At 40.5% G+C, this 24,397-nt stretch overlaps 1 protein-coding gene across 1 annotated transcript in view; it reads right to left on the reverse strand.

Moving 5' to 3' along the window:
• ntsr1 (neurotensin receptor 1 (high affinity)) overlaps nt 1–24,397 on the reverse strand; it is a 67,293-nt gene that overhangs the window by 14,192 nt on the left and 28,704 nt on the right. The window contains exon 2 of the mRNA XM_073469485.1: nt 14,543–14,744. Within this exon, the coding sequence (XP_073325586.1) occupies nt 14,543–14,744 (202 nt within the window). The remainder of the gene's footprint in view (nt 1–14,542; nt 14,745–24,397) is intronic.

The raw sequence follows: 24,397 nt of genomic DNA on the forward strand, positions 1-24,397 counted from the left end.
TTTTTACAATCAGTCATACTCCTCATATGTACAGGTTTAGTCATCAACGTAATATGCAAAATAACATTAGATCTTAAACATGTAGCTAAATCAGAGATTTTCAGTCTGACACTGTGACCCTCCTCACACAGAACTGAGACAGAGGCAAACTGACACCATTAAAAGAATGCTGAACTATTTATTCAAAGCTCCTGTTTGAAATGTACACATGTATGTATACAGACAACTGTCACTGGATGACTCTGATGCTGAATAAAACACAGAAACATGAAGTTCTGGAGTAATAAGAAGGATCTTTTTTTTTAAAAATGATTTTACATGTATTTGCAATCAGCAAACAGAATGATGTCCTCAGATTTGACTGACTTATGATTTCAAGAACAAAGTGTGATTTCTGACTCAGATTTTGGCACCAAGGGTTTATAAGTACCTTACTGTCCTTCACCGGTTTGTCAAATCCACGGCTGCTGAGTGGGCCAAACTACAATCACTCACTTCTTTTCAAAAGAACAACAGGAAATTGTTGCCTTCACCTCTCGCAGTGCCTCTGACTCACCCTCTCTCTCCACTTACCTGATGCACCAGATGGTTTGTTAGACAGAACCATGTGGAAAACTCGTCCTTAGAAAAGGGCAGGCACTGTCAAATATACTTGACAAACCATTTGTCTATCATTGTCTGCCATGGGTTAACTCTAACCAATCAGATCAACAGATCATGTGACATATTAGGAGAGTGCTACCACCAGCAGATCCAGTTAGTAATTCAAACTTACCAAAGCCAGCAGGGAGAAGATCGAGAACATGTTTTCCATTGTAAAACGCCCCTTAATGCTTAAATAAACTCTAAAGTTCTGATATAACTGATGCTATAGCAGCATCAATGCTAACCTCTTGAGGAGCCGCCATTGTTGTTTTCAAATGAATAGTCTGTTCTTTCACTGGTTGTCACATCTAAACCCCATTATCGGCTGCCACTAGTTCCTCATATGACGCTGATTTTGATTTGCTCACAAGCACATAGCTTGAATCCTGACCTTTTTTTGAGATGGTCCCTTACCTCTGTTCATCAGTTTCTGTTTACTGGCAAAACAATTTCTTGAATCCTTTTAGTCTTGATTTAAACCACACCACAGCACAGAGACTGCACTTATTAAAGTTTTAAAGTTTAGTGTGATGTGGACTAGTAATGGAGAATGCTAGTTCACATCCTGGGTATTGCCGAGGTACCCTTGAGCAAGGCACCGACCCCTAACACTGCTCATTGGGCGTCGTGCATGTGGCAGCCCCTTCACTCATCTCCTCTATACACTGTGTGTGTGTGTGCATGTGTGTGTAATGTGAGTGGAAAAGAGAATTTCCCCATTGTGGGATTACAAATAGTGTAATAATAATAATAATAATAATAATAATAATAATAATAATTTAATGAGACTCGTCTGAGCAGTGACAGAAAAAAAATTGGGTTTTGGTATTGTTGGATCTCAGCATTTGACACAAACCCTTTTCATAGAGAGACTCTGTGGCATTTTCATCACAACGAAGGCTTGCCTTTACACCGCCTTTGTTTGCTCACACACCCACTGACTGTTTATAATCATATGGATGCTGTTATAATGTGTTGTCATTGAGATCCTGACCCACCATGCATCCTGGAAAATGACAACGTTACCTGTTTTGTTCTAAATGACATAATTACATAATCACCATCAGTAAACAGGACCCTGTCTGGCTTTCACTCGCAGAGAGGGATGCTGTTTTCTGGGGGAAAGTTCACTGAACTCTCGGTCAGGAGAGCTCACAGTCGAGGTGATTTTTTTCAATGCAAGTTGCCAGAGACAGTAACTACAACAACACAATAGTGGAGGGCGACAAACACATGGTGAGTTAAACTTTTTTTGCTTGGAATCGCGTTACATAATCACCACCATTCAACTGCAGGAGCCATCTGGCTCTGCTGGCGGGGACAGATGCTGTTTTTCAGGCAGAAATGTGACGAAGAGTGTGGGTCATTTCTCTTTTATTTGATTTTATATATCTTTTATTATGTCTGATCTGTTTAGTTGTCAGACTGTGAACACCATCAGACCGACACACCCCTGATCCGTACTTCTGGCTTTTCCATTCACACAGACGCCGTCTCGCCTCTGCTGCGGTTCTGATACTTCCTCTGGAGGCGGATCAGAGCCACAGCGGAACTGTCCCCCCTGTCCATATCTGTAACTTTCACACAGACGATGAGGCAGAGAATCGGCGCATGATTCCTGCACTCAAAGGGCAATGTGAATGGGGCTGCAGTTGACCATAAAATACTGATCGACAGACTTGGGAAGTCGGTGGGACTTTTTGACAATGCATTGAATTGGTTCAAATCATACTTAAAAATAAAATCGGGACTACTTTATGTCAATTGGTTATCGTGAATCTGAGGGAACAAAAACCACATGTGGAGTTCCTCAAGGGTCTATTCCTGAACCTTTTCTATTTAAGTCCAAATGCTCAAGCTTCACAGAACTTCCTACAACTGAACACTGAAGAAACTGAAAAAAAAATGGTTTGGCTCCAAACAAGAAAGATTAAAAGTCAGTGCTTACGTCAAATCTATGACACTAAAATCTACAAATCAAGGTGGAAATCTTGGTGTCATTATGGACTCTGACCTGAATGTCTACAGTCACAGAAGGACAATTACACAATCAGCCTACTACCACCTTAAAATCATAGCAAGAATTAAGATACAGAAGAAACTTTTTTTATGAATTCATTTTCAGCCGGCTAGACTTGTCATGGTGTCTTTGCAGGTTTTTGAAGAAAAAAACTGCAGCTCCTCCAGAATGCTGCTGCCAGACTCCTCACACTCCACCGGTCCTTAAATTACTGCACTGGCTTCCTGTGTGTCAAAGAATTGATTTTAAAATCTATTACTTGTCTGCTCAGTGTTGTCAGGATCAAACCCAAGCAGGGTGAAACCACTTTTAGTTTCTATGCTCCCCTCCTGTAAAACAAGCTTGTAATATTGACGGATCTGGATGGTCATACCCTGGGCTCCGCTGGATCATTCTCCTCTGTTTTACTATCTCCTTATATCTGTATTTCTGTCAAATTTGAAGCCTCTTCACTCTGATCTTTTCTTTTTTACTGCTAATTTTCTTGTGTGGCCTGCCCTCTTCCAGGTCACCACGGTGGAGAGGAGGTCGTGTGACCCGGGCACCTTTTGGCGATGCCTCGGCCTGCTCAGTCGTCTCCTGGATCCGCACACTTCATATATATTATAATTTGTATCAGATATTCTGTCAATGTAATTTGTAAACTGTGATTTTGTTGTTCTGTTCTGCACATGCAACATCTTATGCATGTCTGTCTGTCCTGGGAGAGGGATCCTCCTCCACAGCTCTTCCTGAGGTTTCTTCCATCTTTTTTTTCCCTGTTAAAAGGGTTTTTTTCTCAACATGGCAAGTTTTTCCTCACTCGAATCGAGGGTCTAACTACAGAGGGTGTCGTTCACTGTACAGATTGTAAAGCCCACTGAGGCAATGTGATTGTGATTTTGGGCTATATAAATACAATTGATTTGATTTGATCTGAATACCTGAGGTCTGCTAAAACTGTCAGCTCATTTAAATCTGGGCTTAAAACATTACTGTTTACTGTAACTTTCCAATAAACTAGAGACATAACCTCTTTTTAATCTGAAAGTATTTGCTTGCTTTTGTTTTAATTGTGTTCTAAATGAAGTTTTAAAAGGTTCATGTCTTATTTTTAGTGTATATTTACGACCCGGTAAAGTTTTGGTTCTACCTTGTGTCTGAACGGTGTTATTTAAATAAACTTGCCTTGATTTTGCTCACTGTCAGGTTGCACAAGGGCGGCCAGGCTATGGGATCATGGCGTAAAAATTGCAACTGTTGAACATTAATTAAGCTTTTCCTGCACTGGACAATAAAACTGAGAATGCAGATGAACCTCACTGATAGAATACTGAACAAAAACTATGAAACTACTAGAGTGGTTGCCCACATGCATGACAGCATTCTGTCATGCTGGACCCAAATGCAGCAGACGGCAGGCAGGACAATCAATGGATGAAGTTGATGAGGACAGCACAAGGAACAGACAAACACAACAGCAGGATCAGGGAAACTCAACAGATGACTTGGGAATGAGTGGAAAACACCAGGAACAGGGCTGAGCTAATGAAGGAGGTGCAGTGCAGGTGTGGAGGGAGAGCAGATGGGGAGGAACACAGGGAACAGGGTGCAGCTAATTAGACTGATGCAAGACAGCTGTGGAGGGAAAATGAGGCTGGTGTGGAGCACAAGAAAACAGGAGGGAAACCGAGCAAGGCTACAAAAACCCAAAAAACACATGATAGAAAAATGAAATGAAACTTAATGACAGGACCATGACACATTCCTCATTGAAACAGATCTTAATTTCTACAAAATATCAATAACAAATCAAAAATAGCACAAGACAAGCAGTGGAGTGGAAACTTCTCTTTCTTCCTTCTCTTTCATCTACTTCTTCATTTCTATCCCAGCTGTTGTGACTGGATGACAAGCCAGTGCACTGCGTCAGAGGACTGCAGGTCAAACTGACCTCCATGTTTTTGTAGTCACTTGGAGCTGTCACTTGTCACCTGCATTCAATATATTGTCCTTTTGCAAAATTAGATTCACAATGCTTCCGGAAGAGTGGGTTCAAACAACTCAGCTCAGGTTAAAATAGCTAATCCTCTTCAGCTCTTCTTTGGAACACCATGCTGTTGTGTTGAGCCATTCAATACGGTTAAACATCTTGAAACCAGTATGGATTTATTGACAGTTCAACTCTTCATCACTATCTCCCTCCATAAAAACAATGACAAAGTGCTCTTTGCCAAAACAGAGGAAGTGTCTGGGTCATACGAATCAAATCCCTCGTGTATTGTCTGTTTTTGGATTGAATCATTGGCAGTATTCGTAACTGAAGTACAGTCTTGAGCAAGAGGAAACTTTCTGAATCTATTCTGAAAACATCATTTCAGGTTCGAGGCTCAGCAATCAGCCAAACTCGGACTATTCATCTCCTCTGCCGCAGGCTCAAATATAATGAAGACAGAGCCTTCAAATAAATCTACTGCTTCCTGGCCAAAGCCTTGAAAACACCTGGCAAGGAAGCAAATATCCAAAGGCAATCTCTAATGTCATTAAACCCACAGAATGCAATACAGAACTTTAAATTCAGAATTATAACTAAAGTCTCATCTGGATAGAGCCAGCTACAGAGGAGAGAAGGAGAGAAGGTTTGGGAAGTTTGTATAAAGTCTTTCAGGGAAGGTGGTAATACCTGTGGTCCTTTGTGAAGACGAGTCACATGAGGTCCAAATAGAGAGCTGCAGGGATGAAGTTAGCATCACCCTGGTTCCCTCAACAAAAAGCCTATTGCAGAAAAAAAACTCTGTGGCAAACACAGATTTATGATACTTTTTTGTTCAGCAAGATAATCTTCCCAGACGGGTTAGGGTTAGGGTTTTATGATTTTTTAAACATAAATGAAACCACCAGAAGTAAAAGGTTAACGTTTGGCTTTATACAAACTACATTGTACATCACCACTAAGCTCCCTACTGCAGTCTCATTTAGCTGCTTGTTAGAAACCACCTTTTTAAAGACAGGAAAATGCTTCGTAATTCAAATGTGAGCTACTGACATATTTTATGTCGTAGAACAACCGCAAGTGCAGAAAACTTATTTCTGGGTGTTAAGGCTCATTCCTGCTGCTCTCTATGAGAGAGTCCAAGACCACAGACCCGGCAGTGCTCCCTGCGGTTGTTACTGTTGTTCACAGTTTGAGTATTAAACTGAGGTTTATTTTGCCAAAAACTGTGCTTGTTGACCAGAAGTCAGAAGGGCAAAGTTTCTTTTTTGATGGTCTGCATGGTGTCATGAGTGATGTAATCTCCATTATTTGTTTGCAATGTACCACACTAAGGCTTTATTGTCAAATTTAAATAATTTATTAACAATATAAATGCAACAATTACTTGTTTCACCAGTCAATTAGAAACTAACTAAACAAAAGAAGGTACCTGCCATCTAGTGACTCTTTTTGTAACTGCAGTGTGCAGTCTTCACGGCAGATGTCATTCAAGTTCACAACAAAACATCCAGTATGTGGTGATATATATATATATATATATATATATATATATATATATATGTGTGTGTGTGTGTGTGTGTGTGTGTGTATGTATATATATATATATATATATATATATAGATATATACAGAGAAAGAGGGAGACATGAGCTACTGTTGCTCAAATTGCTGAAGAAGTTAATGCTGGTTCTGATAGAAAGGTGTCAGAATAGACAGTGCATCGCAGCTTGTTGCGTATGGGACTGCATAGCCCCAGACCAGTCAGGGTGCCCATGCTGACCCCTGTCCACCACCAAAAGTGCCAACAATGGGCACGTGAGCATCAGAACTGGACCACGGAGCAATGGAAGAAGGTGGCCTGGTCTGATGAATCACGTTTTCTTTTACATCACGTGGATGGCCGGGTGCGTCGCTTACCTGGGGAACACATGGCACCAGGATGCACTATGGAAGAAGGCAAGCCAGCGGAGGCAGTGTGATGCTTTGGGCAATGTCCTGCTGGGAAACCTTGGGTCCTGCCATCCATGTGGATGTTACTTTGACACGTACCACCTACCTAAGCATTGTTGCAGACCATGTACACCCTTTCATGGAAACAGTATTCCCTGATGGCTGTGGCCTGTTTCAGCAGGATAATGCGACACACAAAGCAAACATGGTTCAGGAATGGTTTGAGGAGCACAACGAGTTTGAGGTGTTGACTTGGCCTCCAAATTCCCCAGATCTCAATCCAATCGAGCATCTGTGGGATGTGCTGGACAAACAAGTCCGATCCATGTAGGCCCCACCTCGTAACTTACAGGACTTAAAGGATCTGCTGCTAACATCTTGGTGCCAGATACCACATATATATATATATATATATATATATATATATATATATAGATAATATGTGGTGTTGTTGTCTCAGTTAAGTCTACTTCTTTATGATGCCTGCAGAGATGTCCTGCCATATCGTATTGCCTGTGGACGCGTATGCTACATGAGCATAGTAAGCACACAGTGGTGCGGCGAAACGCCACAGGTTGGCGCGGTGGGGTGGGAGTGTCACTCCATGGTCCATCTGTGAGACGTGTTGGGAACCCCCACTGATCAGTTTGCCGAAATACGAAGCTGTTATGTTGTTCTGCTGCTAGCATGCTGGACCTACTAGTGATTGTTTGACCTCATCGACGGATTACAAATAATAATAAAGTCATTACTGTGTGTTTTAAACTGGGGAACAAGATTGAACTGAAGTGAAAGTGAAACTTAACGCTACACAGAGAAACATCTGTTGTGTTCCCTCTGTAGTATTTATCTATGCTAAACATGTCCTGCTACTGACCCGTTCCACTCTGTTTATGATCTCCGGTCATGCCTCTTCTACAGTAGGTTAAACATGCCGGTCCTACAGTGATCGTCAGCATCCACAGATGAGTGAATACACACGACACATTACTTTACAGTCCGCTGTGGCTTCAGTCTCAGTCTGATCGCCAGTTTATGTGATTGGCCACCGCAAAGTGACGTTTGGCTGCGTTTCTCCAAAGACTCCATCTCAACTTTTTCAGCACACACCACCCCAGTCAAAACGGATTGCCCTCATTAAAATGAATGGGAAAACCTGTGTTTTCACCACAACGCCTGATCCAATGTGAATCCACTCGCAGCGCTACCACATGCTTTGTGTGTGTTTTTTTCCCCTCTTGGCAGGCCCACTGGGGGTGTGGCTAAATCCTCGATTCGCCCTTTGATTTTGAAGGTCAAGGTCATGATGTCATTTCGATCGATATCCAACTTACAGTTGAGATTGTGACACCCCTAATGCTAACATTTGCTAATTTGCACTGAACATGAAATGGAGCTGAGGCTGATGGGTATTTCATTAGTTAGGACTATGGTCTTACAGGTTAATTTACAGATGGAAGGTCAGGTGAATATTCATAGTCCACAAAACATTTCTGGAGTTTTACAACAAAACAGCGTCGCAGCATCCTCCTAAACAACTGAAGTAGATCGTACTTGTTTTAAAACGTAACAGAACATTTGAAAAAAGAAACATAAATTGGCTCCATACAGCTCGTCCAGGCTAATCCAAGGCTCCAGAAACCCTGAGATTCCAAACTGATTTGAAAAGATTTAAACTCTTTTTAAAGCTGAAATCTTCACTGTAGCTGCTCAGCTAAAAGAGTTAGCACTCAACCCATCTGAAGTGGGTGAACGAGGTGGACGTGGACACTGGACAATCTGTGTGGAGCCATTTTATGTTTTGTTTTGATTGATTTGTTTACATTTTAAAACAAGTCCCCAGCTACTTCAGTTGTTTAAGAGAATGCTGCAATCTTGTTTTGCTATGAAACTCAAGAAATGTTTTGTGGACTATGAAACTCCACCGACTTTACATTGGCATGGTGGTGAGTTGATAATGATTAAATTTTCATTTTTGGGTGAACTGTTTCTTTAAACTGAAGCACCTGAGAGATTAAAGTTCGACATCATCAAAAGATCAACTATGTTATTACAACTCATCATGAGGTGGACATGAATGTGTTAACAGATGTCATAGTTGTCAAGACATTCAAAACCACAAATATCAACCTCATGGTGGCGCCAGAGGAAAAGTCGGGGGATCACCAAAGTCACCAGGATAGCAGTTTGGGAACATGAATGTGGTGACGAAATTTTTATGTTGAAATGTTTCACAGGATAGGTGAAAATATTGACCTGCTGGTGGTGCTAGGTTAAGTCATTAAGATTCATCCTCTGGACCCCGTGGGTATCTGAACCAAATTTCAATAGTTGAGACATTTCAGTCTTAACCAAAGTTAAGAATGGACATTGACATCCTTTGGGCCACACTGCCAACTGGACTTGGCTGTGAGCAAGAAAAGCCTACAGCCCTGCCACCAATCTCATTAAACAATGATTTAACCAGATTCAACACAAGTTTATAGCCATATTCTCTGTGGAATGAAGTGTAAGACGCCATAGATTAAATGTCATTATCAGGGAATTGATCCTGTCAGTCACTGTGACCTGCAGTAAAGTAAATGGCTTGTCACGTATTCGCTGTGGTACATGTAATTACCTCTCAGTCACATGTGTTTCTCTAATAGTGAAAGGCAGTCCACGGTGGAAACATCACTGCTGTAATTTATATCTGCCGGGTTCCTAGCAGCTTCTTAAAAGAACCTTGCTGCCATCCCCAGAATTCAAAGCAGTAACCTCCGGGTTAGAAGGAAACTTTTCTAGATGCCTGTGACTTTCTTTTTCAGACAGTACACTGCATCAAAAGACAGGCAAAATGTCACCACTGGGCTTTTCTGAGAAACTACTGTAAGAACAACATCTTGGTTCTGTTGGTTACTGCTATTTTGGGGCCTTGTCCAATCTCAGACATTGCAGGAAACTCATCCGGTGCAACTTTCTAAGGGGCACTTATCACTGCATGATAAGGCAGCTACACAGCAGAGATCTAACAGATATTTCAAAGTGACAATTTGTAGGCCTGCCAGAGGGATTACATAAGGGTCTAACATATATTTCTTCTTCTTAGCTATCGTGGCTCTGTGGTTTGATTCTCTACAGGCGGTGAGGTACAGCTGAGGCTTTCTGTAGGCAGTAAAGAAACACTCAGCCCTAACACAACATGGACTGTTTCTTTTCCATGGACGATTTACAATGTGCATTGTTCGTTGAAATGTCAACACATCTTTAGAGGTCAATCTGTTACCTTAAACTATCAAAGAACATCAATACAACACAGGAACGCTTAAACACACAAACACACACAAGCAGGCAGCAAAAACTGCGGGAGAGGATGGAGCCAGCATGGGTTCCAGGTGTTTGTGTGTATATGTGTGTGTGTGTGTGTGTGTGTGTGTATGTATGTGTGTGTGTGTGTGTGTGTGTGTGTGCCTGCGTGCGTGCGTGCATGTGTGGGTGGGTGTACACCAGTGTAGTGCATCAATAAGTCAGCAGCAGACAGGGATCTCATTTATCAGGAGTCTGTTCCAGTGTGGCAGCTCCATCATCGGCTTTCTGCCCATTGCTATTTGTGTAGTTGGTCAGTCGGTCACACACACACACACACACACACACACACACGCACACAAATAAACAAACAAACAAACAAACACACATTTATCAGAAATACTAATTCTATAACCATGTCAACCTACCCTCTGCTGTCACAGCTCTTTAAATACGTATATAGCTTCCTATATTTCTGTATATTTTCTTTCTCTAGTGATAGCTGAACCTGACTTAACTACAACTTCAACTCAAAACACTTTCAAACACGAATCAAGGGGAGACCCTACAGGTGAACAGGGTCAAACTTTGAACTATATCACTATGAAACTTCCCTAGTTCATTACTTACTTTAAATATTTGCATTACGAGTTTTTTTTTTTTTACATCTTATGTCTAAATATGCAAATGAGGTATGATCTAATTAAATACGTCCAAATTTGTGTAAATATCCTGAACAGAAATCTAAACTAGAATAAACCCCTAGGGACATTTCTCCCCACTAGTCTGAAAGAAGACATGTTATGGAAGCAAAATAGACCATGAGAACACAATGTTTTCACCTGAACTGTGTCCTAATGGACAGTCAGATAATTCTAACACGTGGCTCTTTGGCCTGTGTTCAGATGAGACCAACCCTAGCATCCAACATTCAATCCTGCCATTTCATGCAATATTCTAGCCCTAACCCTAACCCTCACAACAACAATGTGATTGTGCACAATTCAGTCTGAATAGAAAAAGAAGTTTTCATCAAATACCAACATAAATTCTTTCTGCATTCACAAAGATATCAAGGTCTGGGGCCTGAGAATTATAAATGATTGGTTTTTTAAAAATAAAGTGAAGTTGTACCAACAAAACAAGATATTATTATTATTATTATTATTATTATTATTATTATTATTGTTGTTGTTATTATTATCATTATACTTTTAGTATTAGTAATATCATCTCAATCAGTAAAGCTGTTATTACTGCTGTGGCTGGTGTGTGAATGTGACTCCTGTCACTCTGTGCTGCGACTCTGCAGCTGCTCGGAGCAGACACTATTGTTTTGTAATTGTAGCATCTGTCATCCCAATACATTTTGATTAATAAAAAGCAAAACCAACAGTGGGGTGGTGGGCCAGTAATGGAATAGGTGTGTGCCCGAACGCCATTCTACACTGATAAGACCAACTACTGCAGCAAGGAGCTCCGAGGAGCATTGTTTTAACAAGTGGGTTGCACACAGGCAATGTGATACACAATGTGACACACTATTCCACAGATAAACAGGTGGCGGCAAGAATCTGCAAAGAAGCACAGCAATGTCTCATTTAAGGCAAAGAAGAAGTAACAAGCTAACAAGCATGAATCCAAACAATTCCCAACTAAGTAATTCAAATAAATTGGCTCTGTAATTGATTTTCAGTCATGAAGATGGCAGTGCGTTCAATACATTTGTAAGACCTTAGGGACACACATTGTTTTGGGGAGTAAAACTGAATAGAAATTAAATATCAAAGGTCATATTGATAACATTTTTATGTCGACAAATCTTTTTAAAAAAAATACATTTACAGAGCTTGTAGAAAGGTGCAGAATTAAAGTATCTCTTCTCATAAAAACATTATTACAATAGTGAATTAATCATTTCAAAATGTTTGTCGGGCCCAAAAGGATTGTTTTGTTTATGTCTGTGTAAGCATTGTGACGGTTGGTTCCAGCATCTGACAAGGTTTATGAGACACTAGCAAAACGCTGTTGGTATCGTGTGGTATCTGTGTTTCGTCAGCGATCAAAGTTCTACAGTCTGCACCCAGTGTAATGTACATTACACAAGCCAATGTGCATTACACTGGGTGCAAACAGCGGTGTTGTGGCATGAATACAATGACAGGGGGAGATGTAATGCCACATTTAGTGACTGAATGTTATCAATAACACCTTTAACTTAACTGGGAATTGAGCCTTATTACAAACTGAAAATTCCAAATGGGTACGATGAACAGATTTGAGTGAGGCCAGCTTACTAAATAAAAATGAGTGAAATCTATTCTTCTTCACTTTCTTGCTGAGAGTTAGGGTCAACACTGGGGTATCTGCTGGTTGCCTGACAGCTGCAGTGACTTTTGTACATTATTTGTGATGTAACAAGTGATGCAGCAAACGTCATCTCAGTAGCTTTTAGGGTTGCTGCTGATGAAAGGATTCAGAAAAATGTCTCACCTGAAATGACTTCATATGTACAAAGCGAGGCAACATACAGGGTTTCAGTCAGGTGGGGTGGGATGCACTTTACCAATGCATTTTTTGAGATTTAGATTTAGATTAGTGAAAGTTTTGCCACCTTAGTACTACTTCAAAATGCAATTACATGTTAAATATGATATTTAGTTGCTTGGTTCAATGGTCCCCAACCACTAACTGCTACTTCCATCTGGTATGTGATAAATTGCATTACTGCTCTAACCTTTAAGATAAGAGATATTCTCACTCATTTAAACTATTTTAAGGGCCCAGTAAGCAGAGCAGGAGTCTTTACCCTGTCTGATCTGTGTCTGTAGGGCTTGCATTATTAATGGAATGCTATGAAAGAATTTCTATTGGCATGCAAAGGTTGTAGTGTGTTGATATACTGCATGAGAATCAATCAGACGTCAGAGCAAACACTCCACTCGAACAGACTCTCCTGCAGCACACAGCTGGTGTTTAAATGACCCCACCGCTTTGGGGTGAAAATAAAAGTCACCTCAAGTGTGTGTGGGATAGCCAGTTTATTCAAGTCTGTGGCTATTTCAGAAACCACAACTCACTGTGGACAGCTTCGATTAACTAATGTTAGCTGGATCTGTGGTTTTATAGTATAGGAGACTGATGTTACAATGCCAAATTATGAAACAGCAGTACAACGAAAGACTAATTATGACAAACTACATGTTGAATTGACATCCATTGCAATTTGAAGTATTATGACACATACGCCACGCACGCACACACACACACACACACACACACACGTAAAGAGCAGGTCTAATTAAGGACAGGAAGGGAGAGAATGGAGGAATTAATCTGTGCCCCATTCTGGTCAATGTCCCATTCACCTTTCATAATTGATGAGAACAGAATATGAAGCACATTACAGTGAGGATTAGTCAGTCTCTATATGACATCTGTGTCATAAAAAAAAAGGCTATCACAGACAGAGTAGTGTAAGAAATCACCTCAAAATCCCTTTTCTGGAATTCAAATAGCCTTGGCATCGACAATGACTGCTGTAACTGGGACTCTTAGAGACAAATCTGGACCCATTTGGCCACTACATTCACCTTGATCCAATTATGCTTTAAATTCAATCTGGGAAATGATGACATGGGTCAGAGCAATGAGATGGGAATCACGGAAAGAAGGAGCTAAAATACAAAGAAATACTTATTTGCAGAGACTCTTTCAGTTGAAAAGACCCATAGAAATATTCACATTTGTCTATACAAAATCTAACACATATCGTTCCAAAATAAAATTATTTTACATAAAGTACAGAAGTATCGTTCTGGTTTCAGCTTTTGGTTTCACTTAAAAACCCATGGTCAGGAGCAGGTAGAGTTGTCAGGAAGAAACCACAAATAAATACCAGAGGTGCGTTCTGAATCGAACACTTTGTCTTTTTACTTTAGTACTTACTGCAGCTGCCCTTACAAAATACATACTGTTGCATGCAGTATGCATACAATTGGGACATACTACTTTTTCCCTGAACATCCTTGAACTTTGACCCTCAGCCTTAGCACGAAATTTTGGAGTATGAAGAACTTAGTACTTATACTTAAATGTGTTTTCATCTGTCAATGCTGTCAGTCATTCTGTCAAATGAGTGTGCTCTCTCAGCAGTATTCATATTTACATGACACACCGTGACGTATGTGACATATCTTCCGCTGCGCAGAGGACTGTGGGTCAGAAAAGCCAGAAAACCATGCAGGCTTGCATACTGCAAAACACGACCAGATGTAGTAGGACATCCTGGTGTTTTTGCCATACTGCATTTCACATACTTCGTATTGGGACGTACTAAATCTTTTTCTGGCATACTAAATTGTATGGTAGTATGGGTTTTGGAATGTAGGGCAGGTGTGCCAGCTGAATATTAGGCTGATGATGTCAAATAATGAAGCAATAGATCACACTGATGAACTGTACTTGAACAGAGTTGGAGACAAAATCAAAGTATAAATGCTACTTCGTAATCATGACACAAGTATATGAATGGTCTCAATCCAACAGAATTAATCTAACGTATCTAAAGTGACTTTACGTGTGTGTGTGTGTGTGTGTGTGTGTGTGTGTGTGTCTATGTGTGTGTGTGTGTGTGCGTGTCTGCCAAGTTGGGGGATATTCACTTACGAAGAACAAGAACTCCATGGCGAAGGGACTGAGCACGGTTGGGCTCCATGGTCACATTCAGAACGGTGGGATTTCCCCCAATGATGCACACACGGTTGTCTTGCTCCGCCTCGCGGAACATTCGCAGCAGCTGATTGGCTATGACCCCGTTCAGTGCAGATATGGCCACCATGGGTACCACAAAGGACAGAAATGCGTTGACCTGTTCGGGACGGAAACACAAAAGACTGTTAAGAGCTGACAAACTGGTTTCGGAATATCACATACAAGATTTCTTCTAAACGTTGACTTTCTATAAGCAAAATGACTTTGACAAGGCCACAAACTGTGAAAATAATACTTATTTTCTTGTGGAATAAAGATAAAGTGGGTTGTCCACTAATCACACTAATCTGGATTTGATCCCAGGCTACTGTTGAAATGTCTTTGGGCAAGACACTGAACCCCAAATTGTCTCTACTAGATCTGTTAGTGCTATTATTGTGAGCTGGAAGCACCTTGGTGCATCAATAGCTCAGCCATGTTGTAGACCATGTAAACTCACAGAGAGGGGCCGACGGCTGCTGAAGCAGATAAAAACACCTATCATCTGTTGCATCACTCACTGCAGAGGTCCAAACAGCCCCTGCAGCAGCGTCAGCACACAAACTGTGTGTTGCAAGCTTTATGAAATGAGTTTCCACGGCTGGACAGCTGCAGGCAAGCCTCATATGACCATGTGCAAATCCAAGCATCAGCTGGAGCTGTAGAGCACACAGCAACTTGACTCTGGAGCAGTGGAAACATGTTATTTGTAGTGATGAATCATACTTTACTACCCAGCAGTCTGATAAATGAATCTGGGTTTGGCAGATGCCAGGAGAATGCTACCGACCTGAATGAACTGAGGCTACTGTAAAGTTTAATGTTCTGGGGCTGTTTCTCTGGTCTTTGGCCCCTTAGTTCCAATGAAGAAAGGTTACAGAGACATTTTAGCTGAGTGGGTGCTTCCAACATTGTGGTTGCTGGTTTGCTGTTCCGGCATGACTGTGCCCCTGTGCACAAAGCAAGGTCCATAAGAACAAGTTTAGTGGGGAGAAACTTTATTGGCCTGCACAGAGCCCTGACCCTGAAAACCTGGCTTCTTTTTTTGTTTGGTTTCATAGTAGTAGTAGTATTTTTTTTATTTTATTTATTTACTTATTTGTCTTCCAACTGAGCGACTGGGGCACCCCAAGCCAGGTCTTCTCAAATGCTCTTTCGGCTGAATGGGCACAAATTCCCACAGACACACTCAAAAATCTTGTGGAAAGCCTTTCCACAAAGCCTCTGGTGTCCAACTCCATATAACGGCCTGCAGTTTGAGAATGGGATAGTTTCTATACACATGTAGTGCCATTCTTTACTAAATTTCCAAAAAATCCACAATTGGGAATTAGAGTAAAATTCTAAACAGTTGGTTGGACTAAATGTCCGGCCAGGTACCATTAAACCTATTAAATGGGGGAAGGTAACAGTCTACTAATTTTTTCCACAGATCTTGTGTTTTTTGTCTCTTCAGTAAGTGGAGGCTTTAGTGACGTTCAAGTGCTTCATGATTTTATCACTCAGTCTGTTTCGATTTTGTTTTTGTTGATACACATTGATAGACAAGGGTAAAAACTTTTTGTATTATTTTGACGTTTTTGTTTGAAAGTCCTGTATTTCCACTCTTCCACAGGTTTCATTATGTAAAAATGTAAAATAAGCATAAAATCATGCGGATGGAACCACAGTAATGACATACAGTTATGTATCCTGTGACAAGGGGTCAAAAGTAGGTCTGAAAGTAACAATTACTTCCTGTTCTCTGGTTCCTTTTAAAAGGTGGATTGAATCTTGTTGTAGTTATTGTCTTGTCTTATTGTATCTGGATAAATTAGTATGCAAAAAAATTATTGGTACATTTGTAATTTCATCCAAATCTCACATTTGAACATATTACAAAACATATTTGATGACTTTGTGCTTTGTGGCACAGTTCAAATAGCAAATCACTTAAACTAAACGAAACTAGAAATTTTAAAAAGTTTAATCAATTAGCTAAAAAGTCGCAGCATATTTTCTGTTGACTGACTGATTCACAAATGGTTTCAGCTCTAGTCACCAGTGTGCATAGATAACACAACACAACAACAGAAAATATGAGTTTGTCCTGGTGGCTCATTCAGAAATGATTCTACATAAATTAAACTCAGTTGCATGTCATCACTTCCATAACTTTTTCTGTCTCTCTTAAAGTGAGTGGGATGAATATTGTCATGCCAAAACAAACATGTATTTATATGCAAATATTGCTGATTATTACTTGAAAGCAACCAATGTGCCAAATCACTGAAAACCCATTAGAAAATGTCAAACAAAGGCCTAATGAGAGAGACGGATGATGCACAGGGTATAAAAGAGTGGTGGAGGAAAACAAGCAGGCCCGCGGAGGTGAAGGTGAACTGGGCAACAGTGGGATGAATCAGACACAAGCCTGTGAGCGAAAATTAGGACTGCAGCAAAACAAATTGATTGAGCCACTTTTTCTGCTTTTCAAAACCTTTTTGCCTCCAATTTGATTCAGTCCTCCTCTCATTAAATTAATTCAGCAGCCATATGAATCAATAGTATCCCACTCTTGCTTTGTTTTCCCTGGCAAATGAATGATGAAAACATATTGACTTCCCCTGCAATTCAAAAGTTCCATTGAGAAACTATCAGAAACACTCCGTGAAATTACGTTTTTACACTCCAAATGCCAACTTTGATCAAATTCTGAACGGAAAGTTTTTCACAAATCATTTTCTTCACACTTTGCTGCCTCGCTGCTGATGGAACATAAGAGAGGGAGAGGAAAGTGAGCAGTGAAGATTAATTAGAGAGAAGAATGGACTGAGAGCGGAAAGGAAAACACAAGAAGAAGAGCGTGAGGTGCTGCTAGACATCGGTTATGACAGCTGACTTCTTACAGGAGCTGCCGCGTGGAGCCTGTATGAGGGGCTGGTGAAGAGAGAAGACGTGCACGGCCGTATGATGAGTTAATTTGTGTAGATATTTGATTAATTAATCTAACTGTAACTTTACTTCAGTGCTTCCCTACAGCGGTCCCACTACACTCACACAGACACACGCACAGATGCACTGCTGTTGTTTTTTCCAGGGGATAATCAGGGATGAAAAATGTTAATTGTGATAATGAACAGGCTGGCTGACTTCTGAGGGTCCCCTGCCTCCTAGACATTCAAGACTGATTAAGGTTGAAAAGGAAAACAGGAGAGAAGCAACAAGGCAAACTCGACATCAGAGTGAGACCAGACTCCTGCTTAGGTGGAAAGAAAAAAATGATGATAAGTAGCCAAAACGCTGGCAGAGCTGATGTAGATAATTGGGACTGAAGTGCAGGAACATTGAGATATTAGGTAATAATAATAATTGTAGGGGAAATGCTGACATAAAGAAAACAGCCCAAAGATGGAAGTTTCTTATTTTGACATTTTGATGCACACAGAGGGAAAGTCTGGGTGTAAGGTTAGAAAATATTCATATGAATATGTTGTTGGTCTGTGAGGACAACAGATCTGTGATGGCAATTTCACCGACTTCTTCTCAGGGCTTCAGCTGAGTACAATAAATAACTCTTATCGAGTGTTAGGAACCCGTTTTTCTAATTCACCTCCTTGTCACAGAGATTTACGACTATCTGTCGATCCCACTTATCGTTTCTGGGGAATGTGGCTGCAGGTGGGTGATGAGTCTATTTTCTCACGACTGATAAGAACACCAATATATTTTAAAGGAAATGAAACGCTCTTGGTTTTTTTGGAACTTGAGTTTAAAAGGTAGTGAAAAACCATCCTGTGATGTTTGTGGTAACTGAACCGTCACATTGCTGACTTGGAACACGAGCATTTAAATGAACACAATGAGATTTGTGCAGAGAAGCTCGTGTGCTGGTGGTCAGCTTGTATTTATGAACATTTTTTATTTCATTTTCCCAATCTAGTTTGGCTTTTTATATATAACATTTTGAATGTTACAGTTGATTATGTCACATGATTACAGCTCTGAGAACAAGCAGCCATACTAGCAGCTCTCTAAGGCACAGAGATACCTTGAGATTTGAGCATGTCATGTTCACCATCGTAGTTAAGTGTGTCAGCATTCTTACATTTGCTAATTAGCAGTAAAATGAAGTAAATTTGTGGCTTTTTGGCATTCACCCTCAGTGAACTATTCATTTCTGTACCAAATGTATGTGCATCCAATAGATTACGAGGCATTTCACACAAAACATAAAATGGTGGAAAGTCAGGGAATCACCAAACTCAGTGGGAGTCACCCTCTGGGTACCATGAATGTCTGTGCAAACATTTATTTTTCTAATCCATCCACTACAGCTAACTAAGGCTAACTAACTGAGTTAAAGGTCTACTAGGAGCATCTCAAAGATCGACCAGTCCACTGTGATCGACAGGTTGGTGACTTTTGATCAAACAGTTTACTTATTTGTATTTGGTGAAAAAGACAAAACACTGACTACATGTCACTGACAGAACCACATATTGTTTGATTCATGGAAGAACCCTCCATCCTCCCAAATTGATCAGCATTGTCCTGTGAGGACGTTGCTAGAGGCAGTATCAGTGGTGGGCCAGTCAGTCTCCTAATGGTGAGGTGTAGGTGACGGTGCAGTGCTGCTGTACTGCAGTGACTCCAGTCTGAGCCTTGGCTCACTTTGAACTTACACAACTTACAAATTGCTTTGGAGGGATCCAGTTCCTTTTTTCATAGAATTACTTTTATACCGGATTGTTCTTGTCCAGTGTCAATGTTTGTTTTTTGTTTTGTTTTTCCCCTAAACTAGTGGTTTAGTTGTCACACTTTAGTCATAAATTACACAGACAGTAATTTCTAACATTGTAGAAATAAATGTATTTTAAAAGACATGGGAGTGTGAGTGAGGCGATTGCAGTGTGAGTGCAAGTACTGCATGAGTAAGACGTCAGAGGTGGTGCTGCGAAACACGGCAAACAGCAAAAACAGAAGCAAAGCATATTCTAAGGAATAAAAATGAAATTTCCGATCAAATCACATTCACAGTCCATCTATATACACAGTGGAGGATCGACCGCTAACATCATCTTCAAATAAACATGGATCCCAATCAAGAGGAAAAAGACAGACCACAGAAATGAGGGTAGTCTACTGACCCGCATAAACAAAATACTGGACCTTGTGGTTCTAAAAGACAAATGCAATAGGCTGGAATTTACCCATCAAAACATCAGTCCACTGCAAAAATCAAACCAGGAATTACTAACCTCTGTTTAATTACAGAACAGATGCTTGCCCTCACTAAAATGTCACATTACATTTTTAAAGCTTATACCAGCCCTCACTGAACCTGATCCACTAGTCTGATCTAATTCTTCCTTCTGGAGGCTGAAATATGGTGAGTAATGAATGGGGACAGTAACGGGGACAGTTTCTGGAGTGCTGCCTAAATACTGAAATATCCTGGTGGATCTCACTAACTGACCATTAGCACTGCCTCCACCATCCTTAGGCCATTAAGACTTTGTACCTGTGTGGGTGTTTTTTAACAGACTGCTCTGATGTGCTTATTGATGTGCAAACAGCATCCAGCTAATTTACTCTGATATGACAACTGGAAAAGATCAACACTATTCAACATTGTGTTGACAGGTTGGTAGATCAGTTTTTCCCTTTGAAGTATTTTCTCTAGTCGTGCCTCTGTCAGGCATTTTATGTACTATAGTTCAGCAGTAGAGTATTGCAGAAGATCATAAAAATAAGACTTTAAGATGAGATTCACCTGCTTTACTGCATTGACATTTTACAAGTTCACATTAATTCAACTCTTCAACCCTTAAGGGACTTAGAATGGTGCAGTCGAAGGTTTTCATCTACTTGGTGGTCTTATTTGCTCCCTGCAAATTGATCCATCTTGCCAAGGTATCACTCATTGACTGCCTGTTGCCTTCGTTGCTTTATTTATTTATTTATTTATTCATTAGTCAATAGTTGTTTGTGTAGGTAGTTCAACAAATATGTAAATGATGGGGAGATTTGATTCTGTGGTTTGTGTGTTGTAAATATTATGGTCATGAATTAACCTCCTGACTCTGGATTAGTTACATTTGCATCATCCCACTCTAAGGGAGGTGCCCTGAGTTGAATTCAATGCCAGATAAATCCTCTTGTGTAAATACTGATCATTTCTGGTAGCCCGAAGTGAGTGAATGCACATATTGAAGCTGGATACATGACTGAAGTATTTGTAATTTTGCCATATCCTGCTTTAGGTACAGGTGGCTTTGTTTGGTGTAACCCTACTTGGCCAATGACAAAATGAGTCACTGCTATAAATTGTTACAATTAATCTCAGTTTTAAGATATTTGACCAGTGTTGAGCCATATATTTTTGAATCCTGCCTTAAGCTGTATGTAGCTGGGGGGATAATTGGACCAGTACCCCGGGAATATTTCAGAACCTTCATATTTTTCTCTCTCTCACTCTGTAGTAGCTAGCCAGTGATTGTTACTAGTGCTGACAAGATAGAAACACAGTATCAGTCAACCGAAAATCCCTCGGCAAAGAGGAGAGCTAGTTCGCTGTTAGCAGCCTGTGAGCAGCTGCAATGAGTCCTAACAGCTAATGAAGCTAATAACACACAGCGGGGTAAACACACAGCAGGACCGAGAGTTTCTCTTCAGAGGAGTATAAGGCATTGAACAGTAAATTGCAGTTTAATGTGACAACCAGCAAGTGTACAGTCATTAAGTGTACTGAACAACAGTCATACATGTATAGTGTGAACAGAATGAAGTCCTGTTTCTTGTAGCGCTCAAACGTAGAGGCCTGGAGCACGTCCATTGTGGCGGCTGGATATGCAGTGTTTCTCTGTTCCGTGTGTTTTCGAGGTTTGTGTGTTTTTGACTTTGCATTGTTTCTGTATTTAGACATTTTTCTAATGGAAGTGTTTTGGGTCGCATGTGTTGTCAAACTGATGGAGATGCTTTCCTGATTCCCTCAGGCTGTCTATTTGCATACGTGTCTTAAGTCGGCAGCCACCGTACTAACGAGGATAAAAAAGTAACGGTAAGTAACAAATTCTAAAACATGTAGCCAAACATTGTTCTATGGCCATTTATATACCTGAGTGACCCGCCCAAGTACAGTCTATGTGTGGGAAACCCTGGTTCAGGCACATTTTTATAAAGGTTACCCTCATTTTGGCAGCACTCAGACCCCACAATAACGTTTGAAAGTTCATAAGATGCATCAAAACTGCACCTCACCGCAACGCAGCAGCCACACTCGACACCCATCCAGTGTGTCCAGCCTGTGAGAGGTCACATTCTGTCCTGAAACTTATGTCAGTATTGACTGCGGTCCATAGATTTGTTTGTGTCACATAATGTGGTATGTAAGTAAACCCTTCTGCACAGCTACATCATATTCTTGTTGGGAAGGCTCTACCTTCTTGAAGAATGTGGGGATGATTGCTTTAGAGGCTTTTGTGTCTGTTGATGTTCTCCCACTGACGTTCTTTACAGCTGCCAGTTGAAAGAGAAAGAGGAATTACAAAGAGTGCAGTGAAGCGTTGTATCAGTTTGTCATTAAAATTGCATTTTCTTTTCTGCTCTTCTTCACTCTCCTTGCGTTACTCTTCTTACTCTCTGAACTTTTTCTTCTCTTTCTTCTCTTTATTGTCCTCTTTTCTTTACACACCTTCCTCTCTTTCTTGCTTTTCTTCGATTCACCTTTTCAACCCAGTCTTCTGTACTTCTTTGGTTAACAGATTCCCATTGTCTAATTTTTGTATTTTATCACAAAAACATTTGGTAGGCTCTGTAATCATATCCTTACCTTTCCTTCTCTACCACATTCACTCTGATGAAGTGTTATGTGTAAGACCTGCAGCAGATAAAAGATTATTTACCACATTATGCCATTATTATTGTTACTGTTATTAGTAGCACTGCCTTATCCACTGTTTCTCTTCTCTCATTTCATTCCTCTGTTCTTTTTCATCAAGCTGCGTGGCATTTTTGAAAAGAACTTTAAAAATGCAATTGTTATTGTTTTTGTAATTATCATTATACCATAATAAGATGGGCACATGGGCAAAAAAATAAATTGATGTTCACTCACAAATCAGTGAGAGCGACTGCGAGGCAATCTATCTGATGTCGGGCCTGTATTCTGTTGTGGCTCTGTCCAAGATGTGCACTGGGGAGTCTGTTTCTGTACTCCTCCACATCAGTTTTCTTGTTTTTCTCAACTGCACACTTCTTAATCAATGCATCAGGAATGGCTTCTAGCTTCAGCGAGGGTCCATGAAACATGAGGTGATGCGGCTGTTGCACCCTCTTGTACCGATGTTGATTTATTCACAGTAGAAACGGACTGCTTGTATGATGTTAGCATGTTATTTTGTGTTATGATGATCGGATTTTGTCGGGTAGTTGGCATTAAAACTGGCAGCATGCGTAGTGTTAACATGCTGCTTCAGACTGCATTCACATTCAGCATGTTGGTTTAGCATCGGCAAAACTGATCAGTCCAGTCACATTTGAACTGGCGGTTCTCCTGGTCGACCCTGCACTTCTTCGTGAAGGTCATGTTGTTCATGTTTCATTGATTATCTGAGACCTACTGGGGCTCATTTGATCTGATGACAGGCAGCCGGCTTGCTGGTGTGTGGAACTGCCTATTCAAAGGATAGTCGGAGACGTAGAGTGCACGCAGAAAGTACTTGTACACACGTAACAGGGCATGTGTCAAGAGTATGGTGTGGGAGGAGGTCAAACTAAAGCAGAGCCACACACACTTTAACTCACTCTATGACAGGTGTATAGTGAATAGTGTCACTGGGCTGGCACGGGCCAACTTAAGGGCTAAATTAATAGGATATGACAGCCTTCTGTTCCAGACTCTCTCTGGCTCTCCAGTCCTTCAGTAGAGTGGTGTAGGGATGACGTATGTTTGTTTGCCTGGTCCCCTCGTCAGAAAGCCTTTAGGATCTTTCAATTTGATGTTGGATGATTGCAGAAAATAAGCACTGTGGCAAACACAAGCTTCTGATACTCAGAGGCTTTGTTACGCAAGAGAAACTTCACAGATGAAAACCATCAATATGATGTTTGACGCATAAATGAAATCGCTAACGTTTTATACAAACCACATCATGGTTGCATGACTTCCACATCAACACCACTAAGCTTCCTCCTACACTATACTACGCACACTTTACTATAAAGTGTTCAAACTATAAGTTGTATATTTAAAGTTCAAATAGTTTAAAATAGAAAAAATGACTAAAGATGTTTAATGTCCCCGGCAACCTCTGTCGTCTCATTTAGCCACTTGTTAGCAATCGCCTTTTTAAAGACACGTAAATGCTTTTTAATTTAAATGTGTGGGAATTAACTGATATATTTTATGCCGTAAAACAAATTGTGAAAACCTATCAAGCTTGTGTTAACCACAGACCTTATCAAAGACATCTATCCAAAAAAAAACAATTCAAAAACTAACTTCCAGGTTTTAGGACTCATTCCTGTGCCATCCTATGGTCAGCACTTTAAAACAGTTAGCTGTTGGTCAGTGGTGCAAATTACATGTCAAAATCCACCAAAGTGTTTCATAGGGATCTGTGCAGATTTTTTTAATTTCATTTATTTTCATTTATTTCCCCGTGTTTCAATCTATTTATCACACAATTCTACTGATATGAATTGATCCTGCCACATAATGTTGTTGTTTTTAATGCTGTATTTCAGCCCCAAACCATAATGTGTGTAATTATGTGTTGTCTACACAGC

Source organism: Pagrus major, chromosome 7 (assembly GCF_040436345.1).
Source record: "Pagrus major chromosome 7, Pma_NU_1.0".
In the NCBI taxonomy this organism is placed as follows: Eukaryota; Metazoa; Chordata; class Actinopteri; order Spariformes; family Sparidae; genus Pagrus; species Pagrus major.